Source organism: Tinamus guttatus, unplaced genomic scaffold (genome assembly GCF_059628265.1).
Source record: "Tinamus guttatus ecotype Peru unplaced genomic scaffold, ASM5962826v1 Tinamus_guttatus_pri_ptg000035l, whole genome shotgun sequence".
NCBI classification, from domain to species: Eukaryota; Metazoa; Chordata; class Aves; order Tinamiformes; family Tinamidae; genus Tinamus; species Tinamus guttatus.
Genome location: NW_028288569.1, coordinates 1,530,073 through 1,557,619, shown reverse-complemented (window position 1 = coordinate 1,557,619; position 27,547 = coordinate 1,530,073). Strand labels below are relative to the sequence as shown.

The 27,547-nt window shown below is 38.3% G+C and overlaps 1 protein-coding gene across 4 annotated transcripts in view; it reads left to right on the top strand.

Moving 5' to 3' along the window:
• The window catches only part of EPHA6 (EPH receptor A6), a 483,151-nt gene that overhangs the window by 370,829 nt on the left and 84,775 nt on the right, over positions 1–27,547 (top strand). For all 4 annotated transcript variants that reach the window (XM_088533416.1, XM_088533408.1, XM_088533399.1 and 1 more), the window contains one exon: positions 8,033–8,218. In XM_088533416.1, coding sequence (XP_088389542.1) covers positions 8,033–8,218 — 186 coding nt within the window. The remainder of the gene's footprint in view (positions 1–8,032; positions 8,219–27,547) is intronic.

Here is a 27,547-nt window from a genome sequence, read left to right as displayed (position 1 = left end):
TTTTTTTTTCAGATATCCTATAGATATATGATAAGTAGATAATAAGCATATTGAACTAGATTCAGCATTGATATGACTGCTGATTTTAGAGAAGTCGAATATAGCAGAGAAGGATTAAGCTTATTGATTTTTGTTCAAATGAATGTTGTGTCCTTATTCGCAACTTACTCCATTACAAAAATCGCTTACTCAGCTTCGCTGTCACTTTTGCTGTATGTATGGGAGAGAATTTTTTGCTTGCTCTGACACATCTTATTTTTATAATTTTAATCTTGTAAAATTGCTTGGGGGAAGCTGTTTGCAAGAAGTTTTAACCCACTTCCATGCCAGCAATATATAGGTTAAATACTGCCTCTGAGGCAAGAAAGTGCAAATTCTCATCCAGTTCTTGGATAGCTGCTAGGGGACATACATCATAATTTACAGCAGTCCTGAAGCATCCTTTATGCCTTCTGTCTGATTCTGTGCTAAATATTGCATCTGTGTATAAAACAGATTCCTCAGTGTAGGAAAATTGCCTTTAAAAGATGTTTACAATTTTCATCTAAGTGAAAAAAATAAAAATCTTTTAACAATGATTCATTAAAACATTTTTAAAAGTGTGTTAGTGCATTAATAAGTTTTGAGCTCAATGAAATTTTCCCATCAGATGCTAAAGCAGGTTCAGAGAAGGCAGCAACCAGTGGTCAAATAGAAAAAGCAGCAAGATCTTCAAGCAGTGATGACGGACTAGAAAATGAGCATTTAGTAGTAATGAAATGGCACTTTGCCTGCAAGAGTCAAAAGCATCATGGGCAAAATAAATAATTGCCTTGTGTATACATTTAGTCATAGATATAAGAAATATACCTATTGTCAGTTCATGTTATTAGGAGGGTCTTAATAACAAGTGACAAACAGCAACTAGTCAAGAAAGGATGCTGACCCTAAGGGTTTTCTTAACTTTGAGAAAAAATGGTTTAAGGCAATGTCTTGTTAAAATCCTTTTTTTGTAATCCTCTTAGTGGACATTTACTGTGCTGATTGTTTTTGAAAACAGACACTATATTGTATGGAGATGGTTAATTTAACCTTTGATTTGAGCTCTCCCTTTTTTCTCCTGTGGAATGCTTTTAGTATCCCAGTGCATCCGCAGGCTCTCCGAATTACTGTCCTTCTTTCTGGTGCTTTGGTGCAATTAAAGCATGTAAAAAGAGACCTTCCAAACTTTTCAAACTCTGCTTTTAGACACACTCTACCATACATGCATATGTAAATTAAAATAATAAAATCTGTTGATAAATCCAGATCTCTAGTCAGGTTACTTCCCCTGAGTGGCTTGAAATCCCCTATCACATTCATCAATACCTTTCATCTAGTTCCTCTGTCAAAAAAAAAAAATGTATGGAGCTTTTGTTTGAAAGATCATCTAGATTAATACCTGTTAATATCTTTTACTGTTAATTCTTGAGTATTTCATGCTGATACCTTAGTTTATACTGGAAGGTAAAGACCGCCCAATGGTTTAGTACCTATGTATGTGGAGCTTATGGTTTGATCAAATACGCATTTATAATAGCAATCATATTATAATACCAAAGGCAAAACAGAACTTACTTGTTTTTATGCTCTTCTTATGTTTCTCATGATAGCATCAACAAATAAAGTTTTCACATTCTAGCAACAGTTGTAGTTTATACAGTGAAATTGAATGCTACATTCTCTTATATTAAAACCATTACTTATGAACAAGTATTTCTATTGCTTAACTTAATATTATGTAGTCTTGGCTTCAGAACTCTTAGTAGTTTTATTATCATTAGTTTTAAGTGTTTCATGACATGCCATGAGTTCAGCTGGTCAAATATCACAAAGATCCCTGAGTACCTCTTTGTCAGTTCCCACAACTTGCCCCGTGGGTCATTGCTATGGATATTCTTCAGGTGATCCCTTTCAACCTCTTTTCATACTAAACTTCGTTCACATAACAACATGCTGCAAAAGTCTGTGTTTTCTCCTGCACATGACGCTTTTTATAATCCCATCATTTTTTAACTCTTTTGTTTAAGGCTTAAGGCTAATGTCTAACTCATTTTGTTTCATGCAAGGACTTACAGAACATACTTTACCACATCTCTCTTCCAGCTTCTCTTTGTCCTTCTATGTTCTCTGCTGAGAATTAGAAACGAAAGGAAGAGGCCAAGTCTTTGATTTTTTCATGGGCAGCAGACTATTCTTTTCATAAACTAAATCTTATGCCATTCCAAAGTCTTATGACTACAAGGCCTCACTATTAAAACTAGCGAAAATGACTTGAACTGTAATTGTTACTGCCATCTTTAAGTTCAATCAACAACCACTGTTTTAAGGTAGTTGTGGAAAAATACTTTTTTTGACCCGATGTAGAAGTATCACATGCAGACATGAGTCTGCATATGAGATTCAAGTGACTGTTCCTGTTTCATTTTAAGTAACATCTGTTTTATAACAGGATGGAGAAAAGGTATGCATGGTGTGCACAGGGCAAGTTTCTAGACTGCTCAATTATCTTCTTTTTGCATAATATGCAATAAGACATGCCAGTTTTATATCATTAAAACAGGGATTATTTACACATTATCAAAATTGAACAGACAATGAACCCTGTCGTTTTCTCTAGTTATCACCAGCTTTTTCCCTGGAGCAAGGAAAGATGCTGGCTTTGGTGACATATGGCTCTTAGCTGCTACTTATTACACATGCAGTCATGAACTTTTACTGCTGCAGGGTCAACATTTGTCTTGTTTATCTTCAAACTTGAGCAATCAGATTTAGACTCAAGAAAAAAAAAAGAAGTGTCCCTGTTGTAGGATATAGCTTCCTTTGTTTTAAAAAACATTCAAAAATCTTTCTTTAACAGAAGACTAGCAAAAATACTTTGGAATTATGGCTTGTCCAAACCTTTTTTAATGTAAACCAAAGCTCGATGCTTTGATCTCAATCTAGTTTAAATCATGAGTAGAAGTTATTACATGTTCCAAAAGTTTCTGAGCATAGTAACTGTTCTGTGAGATGACGATCATTTACTGAAAATGCTGAAAAGTTTCTACATCCCCCCAAAATTGCAATTAGGATTTTTATGTTTGCCAATCTCCATATCCACAGGGAGTGAAATTTCTATCTACTCATACAAGTGGTACATACAAAAAAAAAGAGGAAAGTCACAGGTCAGGGAGGTGACACAATGTTCCTTCCTGTGCTTTGAATGTTGTACAGATAATAAATCTTGGGATTGTAAGTAAGTGGTTTACTTGTCTCCTTCCATAACAATCTAATTCACTTCAGAACAGTTGGTGAACAGTCCTTCCCAGTCCCTGAGGCATGAATGTTATTATTTCTGAAATTCTGAAATTGCAGTACTGTCCTGTTTAATCATATAATAGCAAAACATAACCCAAGCAGTCAAAATTTTGCTCAAAATGAGGCTTTGCAATTCTAAAGATGTCCAGTCATTAAATACTTAAAAAAAACTGATACTAAGATTCTGTTATTTTTCCTTGACATTTCTTCAGAAGTAAAAAACGGAGGACTTTCTAATTTTGGCATTTCAGTTTGAAGAGCCTTTAAAATGTAAGGTCCCTGTTTTCAAGATGAGTTTGAACACTGCTGGACATATCACAAAAACAGAGGATTGATATATGATCTCTCCTTCAAAACATTCAGGTTTCATGATTTTGTTTTATGGTGTAATTTTAGAAGTCTAAGTGATCTACTACTACTTCTGTGGCCACAGTCAGTCAAATAAACTTTTAAGCAGAGCCTTCTAAAAGGTAAAAGTGATCGATTATATAGGAAAATTGCTGGTCAACTTTTCCATTTGTCCTGAGATTCCCAGATTTTCAGTCTGGTGACATATATTTCCACACGTATGGACAAGTTTTCATAGAAGCATATAACTTTGTTTTACTTGTAAAGATCAGACTAAAAAAATAAATAAATAAGGCCTTTTTGGTAGATAAAAGATCTTTCAAACTTACCAGTTGACCTTTGCTAGCTACTAAAGCATTCAGAGGTTACGTTCAACATCTGTTAATTGTAGTCTTGTGCTTGTTGACATCTCTGTGTTGAAACAGAAGACAAATGACAAAATCGGTTTTCTAATCCCTGAATTCCTTCTGGATCATATTGGATAATAAAATCTTGTTTTATAGTGAAAGTGACAGAGCCTAATAAAATAAAGATTTTATGATGATGCCCATTCTGATCCTACAATATCAGAGAGTTAACACTTTTTAAAGTGAAGCTTACCTATCTCACGCCTATCTTTTCTCCATTCAGTTTATATTTAAAGATACTTTTATGTGATAGAGCTCTCTTATTGTTTTTGTTTTGCTTTGCTTTGCTTTGTTCAGATAGCACTCAGCAGAGAGGGGAAGAAATTGTGTTTATGACTATTTTTTGGTTTTCAGCAGTTCTGAATGCAAAATGGCTGGGATAGAGAATTTAATTTTGGTATGGAAGTACCCCTCACTGAGAAGTACTTTGAAATATTTTATGAACATTGATTTTGATTTGCTGAATTATGACCCACTGAAAACTGACCTGCAGGCATCCAGAGTGTATTGGTATGGGTTTTAAATAACTTCTGAGTGACTTCAAGATCAAAGAAAAGTTATGATTTACATACAGACTTAACTACTGAATGTGCAAAGGGAATGTGAGGAGACATGCATTCTTCAAAGGCCCTAACTTACATAGGCAAGCAAGCTTTGGGATTCCTCTTGTTATGCACCTCAATCCTGATTTGCTGAAACTGTTGGCCTTTGGGTGTCAGAACACCGAAATATGTCATTAATTTCAAGTAGGCATGTAAGTTCCATTTAAATAAATCATGGTCAAGTGCTTTTCTGGGACATAATAGTATTAAGTACATTTTTAAGACACTCTCTACATTTTGAGGAAAGTCAAGTATTCTGACATTCTTACAACATTTCTTTTAATAAAGATCTTTGTGCATGACATCCCTTAGAAACATCTATAGATACATATTCTGTCATCATTATAGCTTTCAATCAAAGCTTTCTTACATTACTTCCTCATAGCATTGCTCCGTTATAGTGCAAGCATACTGATAGCAAAGGTCAATTTCAAAGTGTCAGTAAAACAAAGATGACCCACATGGTAGAGGTTAGATGAATTGGCTGTAGAAGTGAAAGTCCAAGTCTCCTTGATCTGTGGTAATGGTGCAAATGAAAGGTGACTGTTTCCTGTGAAGTAATGCTGGATGTTTTGTCTGCTGGGCCGTGGGGGAACATGGGAACCTGAATATCCCTTCCATTATTTCTCACTGGCAGGCCAACTGGGGCAACACTATGGTGGGTGTTTACTGTAGGCCACCAGACTAGGAAGAGAAAGTAGATGAGGTCTTCTACAGGCAGCTGCAAGTAGCCTCATGAGCACGGGCCTTGGTCATTATCGGGGAGTTCAACCACCCTAATGTCTGCTGGGGTGACCACACAGCTAGGAACAGACAGTCCAGGAGGTTCTTGCAAAATATTGCAGATAACTTTTTGATGCAGGTGGTAGATGAGCCAACAAGGGGAGGGGTGCTGCTAGACTTGATACTAACAGAGATGGTTTAGTGGGAAATGTGAAGGTTGGGGGCAGTCTTGGCTGTGGTGACCATAAGATGTTGGAATTCACAATCCTACGAGATCGTGAACAGCTGGTCAAGAAGTAGTTAAAATTCTGGATTTCAAAAGAGCCAACTTCTTTGACCTCTTCAGGGACCTCCTTGGAGGAATCCTCTGGGCCAGGGCCCTAGAAGGAAAGGGGGTCCAGGAGAGTTGGCTAATATTCAAACACCACTTTCTCCAAGCTCAGGATTGGTATGTTCCTACAAGAAAGAAGTCAAGCAAGGGTGGTGGCAGGAGACCTGCATGGGATGGACAAGGAGCTCTTGGGAAGACTTAAGGAGAAAAAGAGAGCATACACAATGTGGAAGAAGGACCAGACCACATGGGAAGAATATAGGAACGCTGTCTTAGAATGCAGAGATGCAACGAGGAAGGCCAATGCCCATTTGGAATTAGAGTTAGCAAGAACTGTCAGGAACAACAGGAAGGGCTTCTACAAATAACATCAGCAGCAAGGGGAGGACTAGGGAAAATGTGGGCTCACTGCTGAATGGACTGGATCCCTTGGTGACGGAGGACACAGAGAAGGCAAAGTTACTAAATGCCTTCTTTGCTTCTGTCTTTACTGCTAAGGCTAGCCCCCATGAACTACAGAGCCCAGAGACAAGAGAGACAACCAGGAGAGAGAAGGACTTTCTGCTGGTCCAGGAGGATTGTGTTAGGGATTATTTAGGCAAACTGAACACCCATAAATCTATGGGCCCAGATGGGATGTACCGAAGAGTGCTGAGAGAACTGAAGGGTGTTATTGCTCAGCCGCTCTCCATCATCTTTGAGAGGTCATGGAGAGTGGGGGGGCGTGCCTGAGGACTGGCAGAAACCAAGGTCATTCCAGTCTTCAAAAAGAGCAAGAGGGCAAAAAGAGCAAGAGCAACCCCTATGGGCTGGTCAGCCTCACCTCCATCCCTGGACAGGTGATGGAGCAGCTCGTCCTACAGAACATCTCCAGGTATCTCGAGGAAAAGAAGGTGACCAAGAGTAGTCAGCATGGATTCACCAAGGGGAAATCATGTTTGACCAACCTGATAGCCTTATACAGTGAGAAGACTGACCGGATGCATGAGGGGAGAGCCGTCGATCTTGTCTACCTTGATTTCAGCAGGGATTTCAACACCATGTCTCATAACATCCCCATAGGAAACTCAGAAAGTGTTGGTTAGATGAGTGGACATTGATGTGAGTTAAGGACTGACTGGATGGCAGAGCTCAGAGAGTTGTGATAAATGGGGCCGAGCCTAGTTGGAGGCCTGTGGCCAGTGGTGTCCCGCAGGGGTCAGTACTGGGCCTGGTGCTGTTCAACTTGTTCATCAATGACTTGGACGAGGGGACAGAGTGCACCTTCAGCAAGTCTGCAGATGACACCAAACTGGGAGCAGTGGCTGATACTCCCAAGGGCTGTGCTGCCATTCAGAGGGACCTAGACAGGATGGAGAGTTGGGCAGAGAGGAACCTAGTGAGGTTCAACAAGGGCAATAACTCCAAGGAATAATCCCAGACACCAGTACAGATTAGGGGTTGACCTGCTGGGAATCAGTTCCATGGAGAGGGATTTGGGAGTCCTGGTTGACAACAAGCAATGTCAGCAATGTGCCCTCGTGGCCTTGAAGGCCAATGGGATCCTGGCCTGCATCAGGAAGAGAGTTGCAAGCAGGTCGAAGGAGGTGATCCTGCCCCTCTCCTCAGCTCTGGTGAGGCCACACCTGGAGTACTGGGTGCAGTTCAGGGCTCCCCAGTGCAAGAGAGACGTGGAGCTTCTAGAGAGGGTCCAGCAGAGAGCAACAGAGATGATTAAGGGACTCGAACATCTATCATCTTACAAGGAAAGACTTTAGCAGGCTGGGCCTGTTTAGCCTTGAGAATAGAAGATCGAGAGGAGATCTGATCAACATGTACAACTACCTGAGGGGAGAATATAGGGAGGATGAGGTCAAACTCTTCTCGGTGGTGGCCATTGTCAGGGCAAGGGGTAATGGGTACAAGCTGAAACACAGGAAGTTTAATCTCCATGTGAGGAAGAACTTCTTTCCTGTGAGGGTGACAGAGCCCTGGAACAGGCTGCCCAGAGAGGTTGCGGAGTTTCCTTCTCTGGAGACCTTCCAAACCCACCTGACTGCCGCTCTGTGCCACGTGCTCTAGCTATCCCTGCTGGAGCAGGGGGAATTTGACTAGATGATCATAGTGATTCTATGATTTTGTGATTCTGTGAATGCCATTCTGCACATGGAACATGTGCGTTTCTTGAATATTTTTTGTTCTTGTTTCACTGATTGCTATAAACAACTCTTAACTACTACAAAAAGACAGCATTGTTTCAGGTCAAGCTACTGTAGTTCTCCAGGTATTGTAAATTATCTAACAGATATTTTTATATATTTAAGGTGAATTTGGAGAAGTATGCAGTGGACGTCTGAAGACACCAGGAAAGAGAGAGATACCTGTTGCAATTAAAACTCTAAAAGGTGGCTATGTGGACAGACAGAGAAGAGATTTCTTGAGAGAAGCTAGTATCATGGGACAATTTGATCACCCAAATATAATCCGCCTTGAAGGAGTAGTTACAAAAAGTAAGTTACCATTTATAGCTTTTTATTGGTTTTGGTTGGTTGGTTGGTTGGTTTTTTCTCCGTAGCATTTAGGGTCAAAATTAAGAATTACCTCCGTACTCAAGTATGGATAGTAGCGCTCAGAAATGAACCAACTCTGCAAAGACTCTGCGAGTATTGCAGAGTCTGAAACTGTGCTATGAAAAGTGTAGCCTTATTTTTTTTTATAAATAAAAATCCTCCACATTGAGAAAAATACCCACAACTATGCAGGTTCTTACCAAATTGCAGGATTTGTTTATGTGCAGATAGAATACAGTAGAGAAACATAAATGAAGCTGAGCTGACAATGAAGTCAAATCACCTTGTAGAGTTAGAAAGGTAATGACTGTATTGTTCTTTTCCCACAAGAACTCACTTCTAGTTCTGTCATATTTTATGAATACTGGTACCAGAAGGGATTAATTTCTTATTTTACAGAAAAAAAAAGTTAATTATTTTTTTCTTGTACACTTGCAAATGATTCACTAAAATTCCAGAATCTGAAATATCTTACTCCTTATACCTGTTCTGGCTGGCAGTCCCTTGTCTCTGAAGTCTATTATTTTTAGCTGAGTTTTGATGAATTTTCCTGAACTGATGAAATATGTAGTGATCATTTAAGTGTTAGGGGAAAGTATTATGAAGATGCATGGAATTTCTTTAATGCCAACTTTGTGCAGTATTGAATTACGAAACTCCCAAGGCATTCTCTTCTCGTAATTAACGCTTGCCTCCACCCAACCATGTTGTCTGCCAATTTTCAGTGCTTTATGTTTCTCTTTTAAAGTGGGTTTAGAGCTTGTGGCAAGATACTGTGTTGCTTGTGGAGGACAATGACATCCTCTTACCTTCACAAAAGATACAATAAATGTGCTTTGAATGTTTTCTGTTTTCACCTTGTTACAATGCTCAGAGCTATGCTTGGAAAACACAGCCTCCTAGAACAAAGAGGAAATTGTAGTTCCTGAACTCAAGTCATTGGAACAGAATTTCAATACATACTGGATGACCTTGTGCAAATCGATTTATCTATTATACTAAATTAAGATAAAGACAATCAAAATCTTTTTTACTTCATACAGTATTGCAAGGATAAATATTTGGGAGTGTTTGATGATAAGAGATTCATTACATTACGACCTTCTGGAAAGAAGTGGTTTAGTCTGCATTGTCCTCCAGTCAGTGACTGCTCTGCTGACCATGAACAACACAAGTTATCAGTGGCCGAGCAGCACTCGATATCTTTCTTAGAGACGTAAACATGTAGGAACTTAATTTAAATCAGCTTCTTGCTTCATAATGAGCAGTCTAACAACAAGTAACTTCCACCAGTCTTCACCAGTCTGAGCGGTTTATGTACCAGTATCACAAATAAAATGAGAATCCATGTCATGTTTTGCTGCTTGATCTAATAGTGTGTCTCATTTCTGGAAATGGCTAGAAGCTGTGATTTACGAACATTGTTTAAATCCAATTAGATGGTGCATAGAATACAGCATAATGTACTTGGCAATGGCATGATTGTTTAATCTTTGCCACATTTATAAATTTTCTTTCTGTAACATCTCATCATCAGTCTAGAAAGAAATGAAGTATGCATTAAGAAAACAGAAACAAACAGATAAATCAGTGCTCCAACGTTAGATTGTTTGTTTCTGTTCTACAGGAAAGTGGTTATAGACAACCTTAAGTCAAGGAGTCATCATTAGTTGTTGTGCCTTTTTCTAAGGAGTCAACACACTTCAGAATTGTTTTGGAATGTTTGCTGAGAGGTAATATAAGAATAGCAGATGTTACGGTGATAGTTACACATTCCTATAAAGATATGTATCATACCAGTTGTAAAATAAAAAGAAAAAGTTGAAGAGCAATGCGGTTTGGGGCAGAGAGGTAAAATTTTAAAACTGCACACCAATAGTTATAGAATGAAAAGAGTACATGGATTAGCAGTAAGTTTTACCCCAAGGCCTGTCAAGTGCACATTTTATAAAGTAAACTACGAAGGTGGGCAGTGTAGAGCAGAGAAAACGCCAGGAGGCAGGTTAAACATGTGGCACGTGTGTTCTGCTATGCATTCATCTTTTGCCACTTTGTCTTACAATGTTGCTTTACTTCTCTACTCCTCCCTCCGTGGTTTTCATTTTCATGGCTTCAGCTGGGGGCAGAATAGCTACCTTGCATTTTTCCTACATGCAGGATCTTGAATTGCCCAGGCCAAACAGGGACAGAAAATTCCTGTGAATAAAAAGTGTTCTATAAAGTCGGACAGAACCTTGTTCTAGCCAACTTATTTATGTAATGATAGCACCATTAAGAGGTGTTTTCTATTAAAAGATTGTCAATGGCAAAAACTATTTATCTGCTGTGCATTACAGTTCCAGTAACCTATAAAGGCATATCAGATGCAGTAAATTTGATTAATAGAAGAGTAATGATGTTTTTAGCACATGCTTTCCTATATATAATCATCAGTCATGAAGTTCTAGCAGGTGTTAATATATATTGCAGTTTGTAAGCAGTACCTTCCATTACAATGTTATTGGCTATTGAACAGAAAAAGAGAAAGGATTTGATTGTAATAAGCAGAAGAGCTCTACCAAGTCGATAGCTATTGACTGGGGCAATAACAAATTCCCCAGTACATTAAAAATGAGAGCTTTTATCTGGTACTACTAGCTAAGCAGATGTTAATGTTTATGTGATACTCTTTCCAAAATTGCTGCAGAATATGTACTGTACAGGCTGAAAAATGCTAGACTAAAACTGCTCTAAGGTAGATCTTCAGCAGAGGTTTGATTCTCTTTTCTGTTTGCTTCCTTTCTCATTTGTCCAAACTGCAACTGCTAGTCACAGAGTGGCTGGGCAGAACAGTTGCAGCAGCCCAAGCTTTCTGTTACCAGAGAGCTCATTTCAAGGGCAATTTGCCAGGCCTAGACAAACACACCAGAGCACAGAATCCAGATCCAATAGTTCATGTATATTGCTAATCAGAAGTCACAAAGGAAACTTTGTTCCTTCTTGTTTCTTGTTTTGTTTTAGCAACACCATTCCTTATGGGGTTTACCATAAAAGGCCGCTTATTGCGTTGCGAGGTAGTTGGTGAGATATGCTTATTCACTATATATATGTATATATATATATATATGTATATATATATAAAGTCTCTTTCAAATCATATTAGCACAGTGATAACTTTGGGAGCTCTTTTTGGGCGTCTCAGGGCATGCCAGATGAGTTGTGTATCATTAGCCAAAGTGGTCCTGTTTCATAAGTAGGCTTAAGAAAAGTAAAACTTCTTTCTCAGCATAAACATCTGTAGCCAGTGCCAAGACCTGAGCCATATAGACATAAGACATATCTTCCACTTCTCTATTATGTGTCTGTATCGCAGACCTTCTGAGCAAAGTCTGTGAAGGAAATTAAAGCTATGCTTACAAATACTTCTAACAACATAATTAAGTCAAGAGGGGATAGGAAAAAAAAATGTGATCTCTGACTGATATAACTGTAGTGGAACTGTACTGTACTGTATTGTATCCATTGGTATGGATACAGTTACACTAGGCAAACTGGAACCTGTAGTAAGTTTAGTTTGATGATATCTTTTTCAATGGTTTAAAGTATAGCCTTATCAACACAGCCTACTAGTGTATCAGTATAAAATATAAAGGCATGTAAGTGCTCAATTGTAATTATCATCTTATTTGCCCCGCCCCCAATGTTTCCCTAAAGAACTTTCACTTGCTAAGCCTAAGCAATCTGAAAAGGCAAAAAAAAAATTCTAGTATTGATTATTCTGATATTGATTATAACTGACTACATAACCAGTTTAGCATCTTGACATTTACATCTCAGTAATGTTTGTTAGTGCATCATTGAAACATCACTAGCATCTCTAGGCATGGATTTGCTTGTTGGAGGCTAAAATAGCTTCAGATGCTGGCTATGAACCTGCCTTTTGCACTGGCAGACACTTGCACCTGCCTTAGGTGACACAGCAGGGTGTCAAGGCATTCTTCACCCCTGAATATCTTCTGTTTTGCACATTGACAGTACATGGTGTCAGAGAGTGACTGTGAGAATAAAAATTCCTTGTATTAATCAAGGAATTCATTTTAATGGCATTAAATGTTGAATGTTGAATTTGGCAAAGTTAGGTATGGCTCACTGTCTGTATTTTTGTGTGTCCTGTTTTGTTCATGTAATGTGTAGAGGAGGCACTTAGGGACATGGTTTAGCAGGCACGGCGTTGAGGGGTTTACGAGTGAACTCAGTGATCTTGGAGGTCTTTTCCACCCATAACGATTCTGTGATTCTATAGGTAAGTATCACAATGCAGTGCTGAGCTGAGTTGTTGCCGTAGCCAAATTAACGCAGAAAAAGCAACCACCACAACCACCAGTGTGGACCAAATTTACTAGACATATCTATTAACATATAAACCAAAATAAAGAGCTGAAAGTTAGAGTTGTGGATGTGACAGCTGTCACAAAGAAGCAAAATGAGTATCCGTAGCCTGCTTCCAAAATAGGTTATACTTGCACATAGTTAGAAGAAGTTAGTTTCTAAACATTTGTAAAATTAATGTCTTCTTCACTCATTACAATGTGAGAACTTCTGGATGAGAATCCAAGGGCCATTGAGACATCCTGTAGTTGGAATCAGCCGTGTTCTTGTGCTCTGCTTGTCTGTTTTGCAGCTGGTGAGCACCGCGTTACAACTGTCAACTCTGCTGTATCTTGCACAGGGTGAAGAAAAAGCATTATTGTCAAGCAGTCACACAGCTAACATCTGGTTAGCGGCAACTAAATCTGAACATGAAACAATATCTAACATAACTAAACTAAAATTAAACTATAAGCATAGCTAAAATATCTAACATAACTAAACATAACTAAACTTTGTAGGATATGTCTAAGAAATGAATTTTCAGTTTTGGCAGGATCCTTTTCCTTTTAGATGGCTGTATTCAGACATGTAGAAAGTGTCTCTCAGAGATATGTAGATGTTTTGATGTGAAACTGTGCCCCTAGTAGAAAAATAGGTGAAACAAATCATGCCTACCAATAGTCCTAGAAAGGAAAAAAAAAAATCTTGTGCATAAAAAGGCCATTTTTTTTTCTTTTTAAGGAAAAGTGGGTTCAACAATTTGCATAAATGCCATCATTGTTAACTGCGAGTGATTGCATTTCCATATAGTTATCATTCTTCTGAATAAAATATGCAATTTCTTCGTCTGCCATGAAGGCAGGGAAGAATATAGTGCAGTAAGTTAAAGCGCAAGTTAGCTATAATGTATAGATGATATATGCATACTAAAGTCACGCCAGCAGTGATGAGAACAATTACAAATGAGTATGTTTTTGCAATGACAGATAAGGCAATGAGGGAGATGAAAAAAATGTGTATAAATAAGTCAATAATACTGAGTCATAAGTTACATTTTGCTGATTTATTTTAATAACTCTATTTTCATTTCTTATTCCCTATAGAGAGTTAGCACATACGTAAATATGTAAATAAATGCAGGTGGTGAAGTATTAGTCTCAAGTCCAGTTGCAACCTTGTTGCTGCTAAATCATTGCTGAGAAGTAAGATGATCTCACTAATGAATATAAAGACTCATTGGGTTTGAGAATAATAATTGATAAGGATAGCTAAGAAAGGTGCTGCAAAGTTAGATTATATCAGAAGCATTTTTGGTACACTTTAAGTGCAATTGCTAAATATGACAGTAACTGCCTCTCTCAGTTCAGTGAGGGTTGTGTCCTTTTAAAATACAAATTAAATAAATGCTTCAGTTCCTTCTATTCATCAATAATAAATCATCCTGTCATCGCTCTCAGAATATAGAGTATAGGACTGTGAAGGACGCAGAGGTCGCCTTGCCCATCTCCCTGTCCTAAAGCAGGACCTAAAGCAGATACTTAAACTCTTCTTTATCGATGGTTGTTTGTCCTGTTGAAGAAACCTCTTCTGGTGAAGATTCAACAGCCTCGCTGGGCAGTCTGTTGAGTGTTTAACTATCCTGACACTTAACTTTCTAAGTGTTAAATTGAAATTTTTGTTACTGCACTCCAAGCCCATTAACTCTTTTCCTGTCTGTGGTGGACCATTTTTTGCCCTTCTTTGCAGCAATATTTTACATTTGTAGATCATTATGATGTCTTTACTGGCTTCAGTAAATTGCTCAGGTCTGTCAGATCTTTCTTCATGGGATGGGTTTGCTAGATGTTTGGTCCTTTTGGACTCTTTCCAATCAATTCATATCTTTTGTAAATTATGGCTTTCAAAAGTGAATACAGGACTGCTGAGCTGAACCTTACATTCCACTAGCAAGATGAAAAGAATTAGTTTGAATGTAAGCTACGCTATTCTTCTTGCAATGTATGCAGTTTGCCATAGCAAACATTACTGGGTGATTTTGATATAACTCATAGGTCCTTCCCTTTGACACAGTTGCCTGTCTAATCTTTCCTACAGGATGTGTTTTGGTGGTTGTATATTGCCATCTACACTGAACTGCTTTGTTTTTGTAGAATTTTGTGGTATATTTTCTCAGGCCTTTCCTCTAATATACCAAATTCATTTTGCATTGTGAATGTAATCTGCAAGAGCTCCTTCCAGCTTGTGTTTTTCTTTTCTTCTCTCAGATTTAAAGGCACATTCTTAGTTCCAGCATCCCAGTCACTAAGAAATGATAATAAAACAAAATTACAATAGTAGCAAATCCCCTGGACCACATTACCTGTCTCTTTTCAGGTTGACAGTGAACCACAGAGAACAGCTTCCAGCAGATATTGCCCCCCAGCGTCTAGCGGTTTCACCAGGAAAGGAAATTATAATGCCCTTTCTTGATGGAGACTGATCTAGGATATGCATATATGACATTACTGCATCCCTTTTCTCTGTGTTTGTCTCTGAGAGAAATTACATTGGTGTGATATCATTTGTTCTTGAAAAATTCATACAGATTGTTACTTAGCATCTTATTATCTTAGTATTTGCAAATGCTTTGATTTTTTTTTCAGATCCAACGATTGAAGTTAGGCTGATTGAGTCTTCATTCTCTCCTTTTTAAAGCACTGCACAGTGGTGAACTTGATGAGGCATAACTTGCTCAAGTGAAATTGATACTGATGTAAATCTTGAAACTTGCAACTCTTGTAATTGGCTTTTGGTTATTATGGAAACATGCATAGATCAATATTAAAGGAAGGAACTAAAAATCAATTCATTTGCATATGCTGTTGGTCTAATCTGTTTCATCTTTTCAGTTTGTTCCGCTGACAGAAGTTACACAGGGCTTCGTAATGTATGTAAGAGTTTGCCGTATGCAGGCACATCCACATAGCGGTGCTGCCCAGTGTGTTGCTTGAGGAGTGCCCCCATAGCACCAGGAGCAGCAGATCACTATTTTGGGGAGATGCAGCTCGGTTATATGCCAGTGCATATTACTTAATTCAGCTGTTGACGTATCTTATTGAACAGAAAGACAGAAAAGCCCGAATACTTCAAAGAATCATCCAGCTGTATTCATTGCAGTAATTGATTAAAATTAACCTGGAAAAATTCCCATCCTATAACTTCAGTTTTGCAAATTCAGCCAAGACCTTTGAATGCATTTCCCTCAGACACAGCTTCGTTGAAAGTGCCAGCCGAGGCCAGTGAGGAGTTAACACCTGCTCTGCTCGGGCAGGAGAGAGAGGGAAGCAGACAGCGCTGCTGCTGTCCCATGCCATAGTTCGGAGCCTTCTTATCACATATGGTACTGCTGGAATAGTTGGAATTACATCAGATACGGAAGGGGAGTCTCTGTCTCACTGTAAGTATATTAAGGAGAGATGCTGTTGACCTTTAGACATATTCTAGGATTCAATGCAGTGTGAAGAATTCACTCCCAGAAATTAGGTACTCATTGTAGCTATTTTTTAAAACAGTTTTAGTTTTCAGTTTTCTCTGCCCATACACTTAGTCCTTGGTCCCAAATAAGGTTCTTTTATACCAAGAGAGTTTTCACGTGATTCTGGCACGTCAATAATGACAGCATTCGTGATTAAAGAACTTGACCTGCAGCTAATAAAAAACTAAATTCTTATGCTTGTTCAATGTCTGCTGGAAAATATATATATATATAGTTATTAGTGTATTAGTTAAAACACAAAGGTCCTTTTTACTATTTCTGTCCTTTTATCATCTCATATAAATGTGCAAGCCATCCTTTTCTGTGATATTTTATTTAGAATACAAGCTTGTATGAACCATGGATCTAACACAGTCGGGATTGACGTAGACTGTGATGACAGAAGATAAGATCTTGTGCGAGGAAGATTGACACACTCTGAGGAATGTATCTCCCTCTTTTCATGGATTACAGTTGGTTCTTGATAATAAGCTTTCAGATGTGTCATGTACAGTGGAAGTCTTATGCCTGTTATACCTTCATGTTCTTCCAAGATCTTTTGAACCTGAGGTGTCACCTTTTCTCTGAGAAATCTACCCTAGATATCAAAATGAAAATGATAATTCAGTGTTTCTCTCCTGTGGGTGGTACTGGATCTGTATCCATATCTGATGCCAAGGAATACAGCTTCTCCTTGAGATGACAAGATGTAAAATGGACTTTACAGTCATAGGCTGTAAAGTGTTGCTTTCTGTAGAGGAAAAGTTGCCAACCTCACTGGCTTCAGTAAATTCAAATTGATATGAAGGTTATCATACTGATAATATATGCCTCTTTTTTTCAATTTGATATGTAGTTATTCTTGGTATATTATGTTATTATTGTCCAACATTTGCTAGTGGTTAAAGAATTATTGTTCAATATCAGTTATGTTCTCATTTGTCTGGTTCCTTGGATAAGCTTGCTGCCTTACGTGATTGAAGGGCATGTTCTGTGGACTTACTAGTTCATTTATGAAAGTGCTTGGAAATAGAGCGCTGTTGAAGCCATAATCATTACAACTAAGTAATTTACTGTTGCTTATGTAAATGTCTGTCACTTTCCAAAGTAGAACATAGTTGTCCATGCTTTAGGGATAGATTGACAATCTATGGATACCCTAGTTTTGATTGTAGCACTTTCGACCACATTATGCTGCTAGCTTCTTGTTAAAAACCTGTGAGTTAGAGCTTTCACAAAAGAAAGAACACATTATGTAAATACTCCCTAATTCACCAAATAGGCCACGTTAAACATATCAGATGATTGTATGCTTGAACTTTGATTGAATGGATGAATGTATGTTTGAGCCATTAAAACTGGTGCCAGAAAGTTTGCAGTTACACTCCTTCTCCAGTTCACATCTCTTTAAACTTTGTTTGGGAGAATGTGGGTATGAAAAGGAATGATATCTTTTTCTTGCTATATATTTTTTTGGTCCTAATGTTTTACTTTGCCAAATTTAGGATGAGATGGAACAGGTAACAACAACAGGGTCAGTAATCAGCTGAAGAGGGAAACACTGTGTGTGACCAGCAATGCAGTACAATTTACTAATATAGAAGGAAAAGTTAGAGTCTGAAGTAAAGTAAGAAAGAGCCAAACGAACTATCCCCACTTGCCCCAAAGAAGCAGAGAGACCATTGGACTTGGGAAACAGTGGGTTCATCAGATAATAGTTGCCCAGATCTCACGTGTTCTGTCATATAAACCTCTGCATTAACAGGCTGCATTGAGATCTTTACTGCAGCTTAAAGCTTAGATTTGTAATGGAAGAAGCCAACCTCAAAGTCTCTTTAACAGTAGATTCAGGTGGTTGAGGAAAGGTAGTGTAATCTCCTGCGTTAACTGAGCTGTGGGGCTATATGCACAGGGAAGGACTGTAACATCTTCATCATCTTTTTCAGCTGTCTTCCAAAGAAACATCTGTCTGTCTGCCTGCACGGTAGCTTGAGAAGTCTTTGGAAGTTTTAAAAAAATCTGTCTGTCTCATTTCACTTTTGAAACTAATGCAAAACTTCAATTTTATCTGCTTATGCGTGCACAAGGAGAATAATATCCTACAATGATATTGGTGGCAGTGTTTTATATCTTGCCAGAGGCATTTTTGCTTTACAACACATCTGATGCTGGCATTTGACTTTGTGCACTGTTCAGATGAAGCATTAAGTAATTTTAACAGCTGAATCCCAGAGATCAGGTGCTTGAGCCACTCAGTCTTTTACACATGCATAAATTGCAGTAATTGATGCACTGTTTTCTGCCAAGTAGGGCCACATTCTCTATCTCTGACATTAACTCCCCTGAAAAGCAAAGTCAAGCATGGTCTCCATCGTGTCAGGTAAATACCTGGCGATCTTCTGAACATATCTTCACAAATTCTTTTAGAATTACCTCTTTATTATGTGTGATGAAGCATCAAGAGGTAAACTCAGATGACGTAGGGCAAATATTGCGTGTACTAATATTCATCAGAGAACATCAGAAAATGTAGTTTTCTGAGTGAGAATTTTCTCATGTAAGCAGTCTGATTTTAGATTTCATGGAATCATGGGAGCGAGATGTGGGGAAAAAGACAGCTTTGGTTATTTGCAACATCATCTTCTAATGCAAGGATTGATAACAATGACTGTAGCTGTAATACTGTAGATGGGACAGAAACAGGTGGAGCAAGTGGGAAGAGGAGCTTCTTGAGGGGAAGGTTATACCAGTTAGATGTAAGAAACTGCAGATGTGTTTGGGTGAGTGAGGAAGAGTATCTCAAGTCAGAGACATCCTCCTCATACAGCAGCCGAAGCACTTGTATGGAGTATGGCCAGCTGGGCCCAAGTACAGATTAATTTTCCAGTGAACAGAAGTAGAAGCTGAAGGTAACAATTTTCAGGCCCTCCACAATTAGCAAGAAATCTTTGAAATCTGAAAGTCATATAACGCAACACAAATCTCTTCAGTCTGAGTTACAGTCTATTGAAAAGTGCCCGGGGCTGTCTGTGTTCTGCTGTGGAGAGCAGGGAAGAACCTTAATGCTGGAGGCTTGCACTGAACGTGCACTCGTGCATTTACTTCCTCAGGTCCCTCAGCACTGCAACTCCTGCTGAAGGAGGTAAATTAATTTTCTCCCACCATTTTTCTAGCTCAATCATTAGTGCCCACACTAGATAATAGCATCATTTTAATGGAGTGTTCATCTATAAAGTGTTTATGCAGAATCTATTTACTCAGCCCATCGCTGTTTTTTTGTTTTGTTTTGTTTTTTCTTTTCGATATTATTGACTTCGAGACTTCTTTCTTTACATCCTCACTTCTTGGAGTCTTGTTATATCCATTTCACAGTTTATAATTGTCTTTCTAATTCTTATTACACACACAGGTTAAGTTCCAGAAGAATAAATAATTTAGAAGCAAACTGCCTGGGATCCATTCCAGACTTTTGAAGTTTTGGTTGGGAATAGTTTGCAAAAAATACTGCTCCTTGAATCTTACAATTCTTTACAACCAAATATGTCTTTGGCACTGCTTAAAAATGAGCAGTAGATGATAAAGCAGTTGGTGGTCAGACAATTGAAAGAGAAGTAATGTGGAAAAGATACGTATTTGGTAAATACCATAAGTAGATTATATGAATATATGAATTTGCAGAGTATTCAAGTTTGTTGTCCTCTTGATAGAAGCACATAACTAGCAGAAATCCTGCTAGAGGCAGATATATTCAGTGTGACAGTCTAAAATGGATTCGTGACTACATTAATTGATAAATATTGTCATTTTTCTACTAACCTTTAACAAGATAATTTCTACTGTATAAAATTTGAAAGTAAATCAGCTAAGCTGATCATGGCTTCATTTCAATATTTAGTCTAGAAGCATAGTGCTGAATTTTCATAAGAATATTCTGAAACAAAATACTCTATTGTTTGCTAGAATTCACATAGTTGATTTCTTTTTCTTGGAACAACAGACACTCATTAATTTCTCACTATAATGATAGTGATCTGCCCACTTTGAAAATGAGTCTCCACTTTTTACTTTTGTACTCCTCAGCTGTGAGTAAAACCGTTAGTATACAAACATTATTTCATTGTCTTAGATATGGTTGTCAATTTACTCCCAATTTTCATTGAATGTCTTTAGAAGCCCGGGAAGATGTGACTTTGTGGCCTACTTAAACCATGTCTGCCCAATGGTTGTCTTGGCAGTATCTCGTGATGCCCAAACCAGATCAGATGGCAGAGGTCCTGCCGCATGGGTTTCATCCGTGAGACCTTAAATGGACCTTAAACTTAAGAGAAGATCCCTGACTACCCTGTTATCGACAAAGAAATTATGCAGCACAGTTATTATCTTTGATCCATAACTTTTCCAGAAAACGAAGTAGAAATGCCTGTGTGTACACTAAAGCCTGTCAACCACAGGAGCTGCCTGCAATCTGACTTCAGATGGTTTATGAGGTGTGTTTGGAAGAACTTCAGCAACCCTAGGAATAGAGGGGTTTTTTTTATTATTATTCTAACATGTAGATTTGTGAACTTAGTACATTCAATATAATACATTAATATAATACATTTCTAATCAAGGAGTTCATTTGAAGGTCATATAACAATAACTATCATCTTATTTCTAATCTTGGCATCACTTATTTCAATGAATCACTTAGTGTTTGTAACTGAGAAACTTAATTTGATTTTAAACAAAATATAGAAGTGTATAAATAGGTAATGCTATCATTATTAGTGACACTGTGCAATGTCACTCGGCCTCAACTTGCAATCTACCTTCATTTAATGCAAAAAAAAAATCATCTTTTGTCAAGTGGTCTCCTTGGAACTTCAGACTCAGGCGAAACTGTGAGCCTTTTTCAGTAGTATTGCTTGCTGCCTAGGAGCAGAAAGTGATCTGCTACTCCTGTTCACACTGTTAGGGGCCAGCAAGGCTGAAAGAGGAGATAATCAGAGATTGAACTGCAGAACTGCAGAATGTACAACAGGCTGCATCATTACATCCAACGTCATATGTCACCCATGAAAGGCAGTTTTAGTCATTAAATTAAAACCCACTGCAATTTTTAAACAGGAGGTTCAAAATTGAATCTTACCATCTCTTTTTATGAAAATGCCATAGAAAAAGAACGTCTGAAAATTTAAAGGACACAGGAATTTCTTCACCATCCCCTTTTGCGTACAAAGTGAATCCCAAAGCTTTTGGTTGATATCCCAGGCGATGACTTTCCATCACCGAAACTATAAGTTTAAAATATTTTGTTTACAGCTAATTTGGTAATACATGCGTGACTATGAAATCCAAACATAAAGCATACAGTCCTTGGAACAGCAGTCTGGGTATCGTGCATAACCAGAAATACATTAACATTTCCAAGTTCTTGTTTAGCATTGTGTTAAGCTATTTTCACAGTTTAAGCACTGATTGAAAAATACTTATTTAATAGACAGCTTAAACATACACAGATTGTTTTATCCCATAACATAAGCACAGTATTTTCAATTACAGTTCCATTAAGACTATGAAGATGATTCAACAGAACAGTTGTTATTGCTGTTAAAAGCCTTAATCATATTTATGTTGTCACACCAGTCTTCTCAGCAACCAGAACTTCACTGTGCATTGACATTTAACACATTGCAAAATAAATGGCTATCATGTTTGTAGAACTCTTTTCAAGCGAGTCTCTCATTTCTGTTTTCTGTTCTGTTTGTTTGTTTTTTTTTTTAATCCCAAATTGCTTGTTTGTCTAGTAATGGTAATGGAAATTAAAGTAGGTGTTATTATTCCACTCAAATATTCTGTAGCTTCCATTAGTTTCTCCTTAGGAATTGTAAACCTCTTTTTGCATTTGTTTTTTCTTCCAGAGATATCCTAAGTAAAGCTAAAACTTGCTGTAAGTGGGTTTTTCTAAAATACCCTGATTCTGCAAATACTCCTAAGTCTGGATTTATTCCCAACTGGCAATCAGTGAATAAGAGAACGCTGGCATTTCGGGTTCACAGCAAAGCAGTGCCTTTCCTGAGGATGTCAAGGATGTCAAGCCTTTGTCTTCTTCATGTTTCCAGACAAACCGTATCTCATCCCGTGGTAAAAGTCATGTGTGATTAGAACCGATCTCTCATGCTAAGAACAAGCCAGAGCTCCCAGGTTTCGTAGTAGAGGTGTTTCTTGGGGGACCGTTCCCAAACACAGACCCTTCAGAAATTCAGTTTTTAGACACTGCTGAAATTATGAACATTCAGTATCTGGAGAGGTCCTGCCAAATCCCTATATAATCTAAATTCCAGACCTTAGGGGTAGCAGCAGTGGTGTGAAGGTCTTCTGCTGCTTTATATGTTGACATGAGTTCCTTCAGAAGGAATGTGTTTCACCAGTTACAGAGTACCTCAATAAGCAGTTGTCTGCTGCAGTCTCCAGCAGCAGAGCCCAATTTGTTTTTCTACAATCTAGCAGATGCAGAAAACCACACTTGTTTACAGTCAGCTAAGTAGTTTATAAGATGAAAAGTAAATGAGAGCTTAAAGGTTTTCTATTCATATACCTTGGCATCCTGCTAAATCTATTAACATAAATGACACAATTTCCATTGCAGTTGTTGCCTTGGAGATACTTCAGGAAATGGCTATTTCTAATTTAATTTGTCAGAGCTGACCCAGTAAATGAAGAAAATGTTCTGTTTTTACATAGGCTATGCAATTTGAAGATTTAAGTATTCTAACAGTAGTCTCAGCATCGATTTAAGAGTCCTAGCTCTGTGTTTACTACAATGTCATGAAAAATTCTGTCTGCCTTAAAAGTTGCTCCGACAAAAGTGGTTAAAGATTCACAATATGTTTTTGAAAGTGCAGTCAGAAAGAATGGAATTATTTGTGAAAGCTCTGAGATGATTTAAGTTACGCCACTGGAGTCTGAAGAAACAAAGTTAGACCACCTTCAGAAATTTTCTGCTGAAGAGTAAAGTGCAAATTTTGCTCTGCACAGCAAAATGCATTCCTGCAGTTTTTGATGGTGCTAGCATAGCCACCCAAGAGCAGAATTTGGGCTTGAAAAGTTTTCACTGTGCTGTTTGTTCCTCTGCAAGGTAATTAATAGGTATCTCTCTACAATTTCAATAGATGTTCATGCAAATAATTGTTAATTCTTAACTGTTGTTGGGCTAAATCTAATGCTAAAATCTACAATTAGAATCTATCCTAAACTGCCATATTACTGCACTCAAATGCTTTTTCTTGTGTAGTATGTCACAGGATGTAACACATATTTCCCTCTTATTCAGCAGGCTTTCTATTAGCCTGCATCAGACAGGGCATTAGAAACATGCAGGCACTCTGAGAAAGTTTCTCATTTTTAAAAAACAACAAATCTCCACGTGCTGTACTGAGTCACGCAAGGACCTCCTGGCTGCCACCCTGTGCCACGTGCTCTAGGTGTCCCTGCTGGAGCAGGGAGGTTGGACTAGATGATCTCTAGAGGTCCCTTCCAACCTCAACCATTCTGTGATTCTGTGATAAAGGTGAAATGTGCTCAGCTTGCTCCCTGAGAGACAGGTGGTACCTGGCACAAGCAGGGCAAGCTGATGGCCCTACCTGTGCCTGTGCATGTTAGCAGCTTCAGATCGCCTTCGTCCCGAGGCCGCCATGGCCTTGGCATGGTGCTGCCGTGGGGCGGTCATGGGGCAAACTCGATGGTGCTCATGAAGAGGCCGGGCTGTGATGAGGACTGCTGGGGCTGTTCTGGCTTTTGGGTGCCATGGGGAGCAGAGACCCGTGGAGATGCTCGCGCTCGTGTCGGCAGATGCGAGGGCATGCGTGCTGTTATTTACAGACTAAAACTCTGTTTAGTCTCAGTGAAAGATTCTGAGGGCCTTCTGGATTGAAGTTTCTGTGTAGCATTAGCAGAAAACCGACAGCTCAGGTTTACTTTTATCATCTTGCTCAATCCCTGAGAGTTTTGAAGTGAAAGTTGGTTAGTTCCTTTTAAAGCATTCTACTATGGCTTTTTAAGTTTTTTTCCCCCAGCTTGCCTGTCAAACAAGAAGTACGTGTTTCACACTAGCCCATTTTGTTCTTCTGCTGTTTTCACTGGATGTGTTTTATGACCTTCTGTTCACCTGTTCCTCCCTTCAGGTCATCTCCTGAGGCATATGGCAAAACTTTTCCTCCTTTGTAGATCTGAGGTGGTCTTTAGCATGTTCTTGCTGGTAGCCCTCAGCCATGAGCTGTGCCTTTGCTGTGAGGAGAAGTGGCTCTTCCTTTGGCCTGGCCATGCTGTTGGGATACAGCTGTTAATAAATGCTGTGTGTGTGATCTGGAGGTGAACAAAGCACATCATAGGTTTTCCTACTATATATTTCCTTAAACCAGCTATCTTCACTTGTCTTTCTACACCGTGTAGAAAATATGCTACTAAAACCATTCCATGTTTAGGATGTTATACCTCGGATTTCACTATCAAAGTCTATTATCTGAGGGATGATATTCCCTCTGGAATGGGAGAGGGAGGCACGGGACAGGCTAATTGATGCAGCACTCCTGCACTGCCTCTGAGCACAGCGCTTTGCTGTAGGAAGTGTGAGAGAGACGAATGCACCCCGAGCTGTCAGCTCTCACCGAGCTCAGCGCATGATATAACATATCCTCAGGAGCTGCCAGCTACGCAGAAAGCAGCAATATATTTGCACTATTTAATGCACTTTTCCAGCTAATCTCTGTAGTTTCCCATGTTACTGCAGCATAATGCTAGAGGGTATAAATATGCATGTGTGTGTGGGAGAGAATTAGAAAAACATGCCTGTTTGTTTGTTAGTGATAAATAGCAGCTGTATTCAGTGCACCCCGAGATCATGGCTTGTTATCCACGTTTCCTTTTCCCAGTTTAGAGCCAGCAAGACCTTATTATAAAGCTCTTTCCATTAATGTAACTACCCACTGCAAAATATAACGAGTGTTAACTTTTATGCAAAACAACAGAAGTGGTATAAAGCACCAGTCTCTCTGATGTGCGCTGTCAGAATTACGTATTAGAAGAAAGCTGGTTAACTAAAGAAATACTGTCCTGGTGTTTTGAAAAAGAAATGTCCATTGTGGTTGCGTTTAGAAGAATATTTCATTTAATCATTAAGATTTCTATCTCTATTACATGTACCTCTAAAAAATAAATTTTGCTAATTGAATGCAGTGTGGGAGGAGCCTACACAGAATTTTGGAGGGCTTTTATCTTTAGCTAAGGATAATTTCAAATTGGAATAAAGAGGAAGGGCTGCATCTTCATTGTCTGATGCAAATTAACACGTTCAGACAGAGGGAGATGTGATTCTTTTTATTGATATCCACATGCACGTTTTTCTTAGAAGCTGGTGATTTCTCTTTTAATATCATCCTGTCACCTTCCTTTTGGTTCCTCTTTTGTATTAGCAGATAACTTTCCTCTTCTGTCTGGAATACATTTTTGTTGCACCTTTTCCTGCAAATATTTCACAAATGTTTATGTAAATAAATAAAAATCTAAATAAAGATTCTCTGTAATTGTAATTACACAAAGCTCTTATCAGCCCTCTGTCTTTCTGGTGGTGATTGATGGGCGTTATGGGAATTAGCTTTCTTTGCAGCTATGCGCAGTGGTAGTCGGCCTCCACGTATATATTCATGTAATAGAGTCTCAAAACCAACCCACCCTGTGTGAAAGATATTAGCAGAGTAAGTATGGACACTTCTCCCCAGCCACATGCCATTTACTCATTGTGGGGTATATGCTGTATTTCTTTTCCTTTTCAGAAGTTAATTTTTGGACTTCTAGAAAAGACTACAAAAGGTCTTGTTCTTATAACTGTGTATTCTACCTAATCAGAGATATTATTTTGCAAGGCAGTAGACTTTTTGGATGGGATTCAGTGCCTAAAATGGCACTAGATGCCTACTCTTAGATACCCAGCTTATTGCCTCTGCTGTCACTCTTGAGTGCAGGAGTCTTGTCTGCCAGTCAGAGGTGAATGTCTCAGATTTACTCTAGTGTCCCAAGTGCAACAGTGCATTTGTGCTGAAGCAATTGAGGCCAACCCTTTATTTAATATGTGCAAGAGGTATTTCTATTCTTTCATATATTTGTCACTTGGAATGCCTGAAGAATTTTAGATATCTAGGTCCCTTCTTAAAATCCAAAGGAAGATTTCACTGCTCCAAAATTTATGCTCCTTGCTTTTACTTTCAAATATGTACAATAAATGGCATCCTCTTGTTTTTGTCTGTATTGCTTTCTTTAGTAAAGTAACTTAGTGAAACAGCACTAGGAAACTTGAGTTAACTGCCATTTAACTCCTTTTAAGTGTAGGAAATGTGAAGCTCAAGCTGTTTGGCTTTTCTGAAAATCTGTACATATGGTATGTGACTCACAGTGGGTGTATTTTATGGTTGGAATAATTCATATTTTGAAACAGAGCGGTAAGCTTCTATTTGGAAAGCCTTCATATATTCACTGTTTAGCCTTCTTGTTTTAAGATGCTGTTTAGTACCAAACATCTTGGAGTTTATGGAACAACTTTCCATTTTAAAATTGAATTTCTGTGTATTGCATTCTGGGCTCTCTATGCATGATCACCTCTAAAAGTATTTCAAAATGAAGGCCGTGGAGTTTAGAAACACTTGAAAAGGCTCTCAAAGTTGGCTTTTCTAGAATAGTCGGGGGGATATTTTGTTATTTATATGCACAAGTGAGGAGCCTATGGAAGAAAAATGGCAGTTCTCATGCTTAAAAATAAAACATAAAATTCCACCTCTCCCTAAGACTAATTTAATCTCAAGAAAATGTGTGTTTTGACATTAGATTTTCTTCACTACATTTCTATTAGTTTCAAAATTTGCAGCTGCATAAGCTTTAAGAGGCCCATTTATTTTTCTAATTATATGTAGATAGCTAAGATGCTTTTTGTCTCTTGGAGGAACAACTGTGAAGTACCTCTAAAATGATTAAAACAAACTTGCCATTGCCTAAATTATTGGATGAATGCTTGCTTGATGTACTTGCAATATAAACAAATTATTCTGATTGTCAATTTAAATTTATTTCAAGGTTGGAGAGTCTTGACTCTGTATTTTTAAGCAGGATGTGTAAAGCTCTCGTTTCAGATCCGGCTTTGATACTGCCATTCGCTATGCATGAGCTGTAATGATGTGTCGCAGTCTCTGTGCATATGCTGAAAGCTGAATCAGTGGATCAAATGATAGAGAGTCCTCATTTATCACTGCTATCAAAGATATGTCACAAGTTTTTATTTTAAAAGGGGAAGATGTGATAATCTTTGTTTCCTGGAATAAAACTTCTCATTTAGGGGCTGACATGAGCATTGACTTTTTTATTAAAAGTGTAAAACA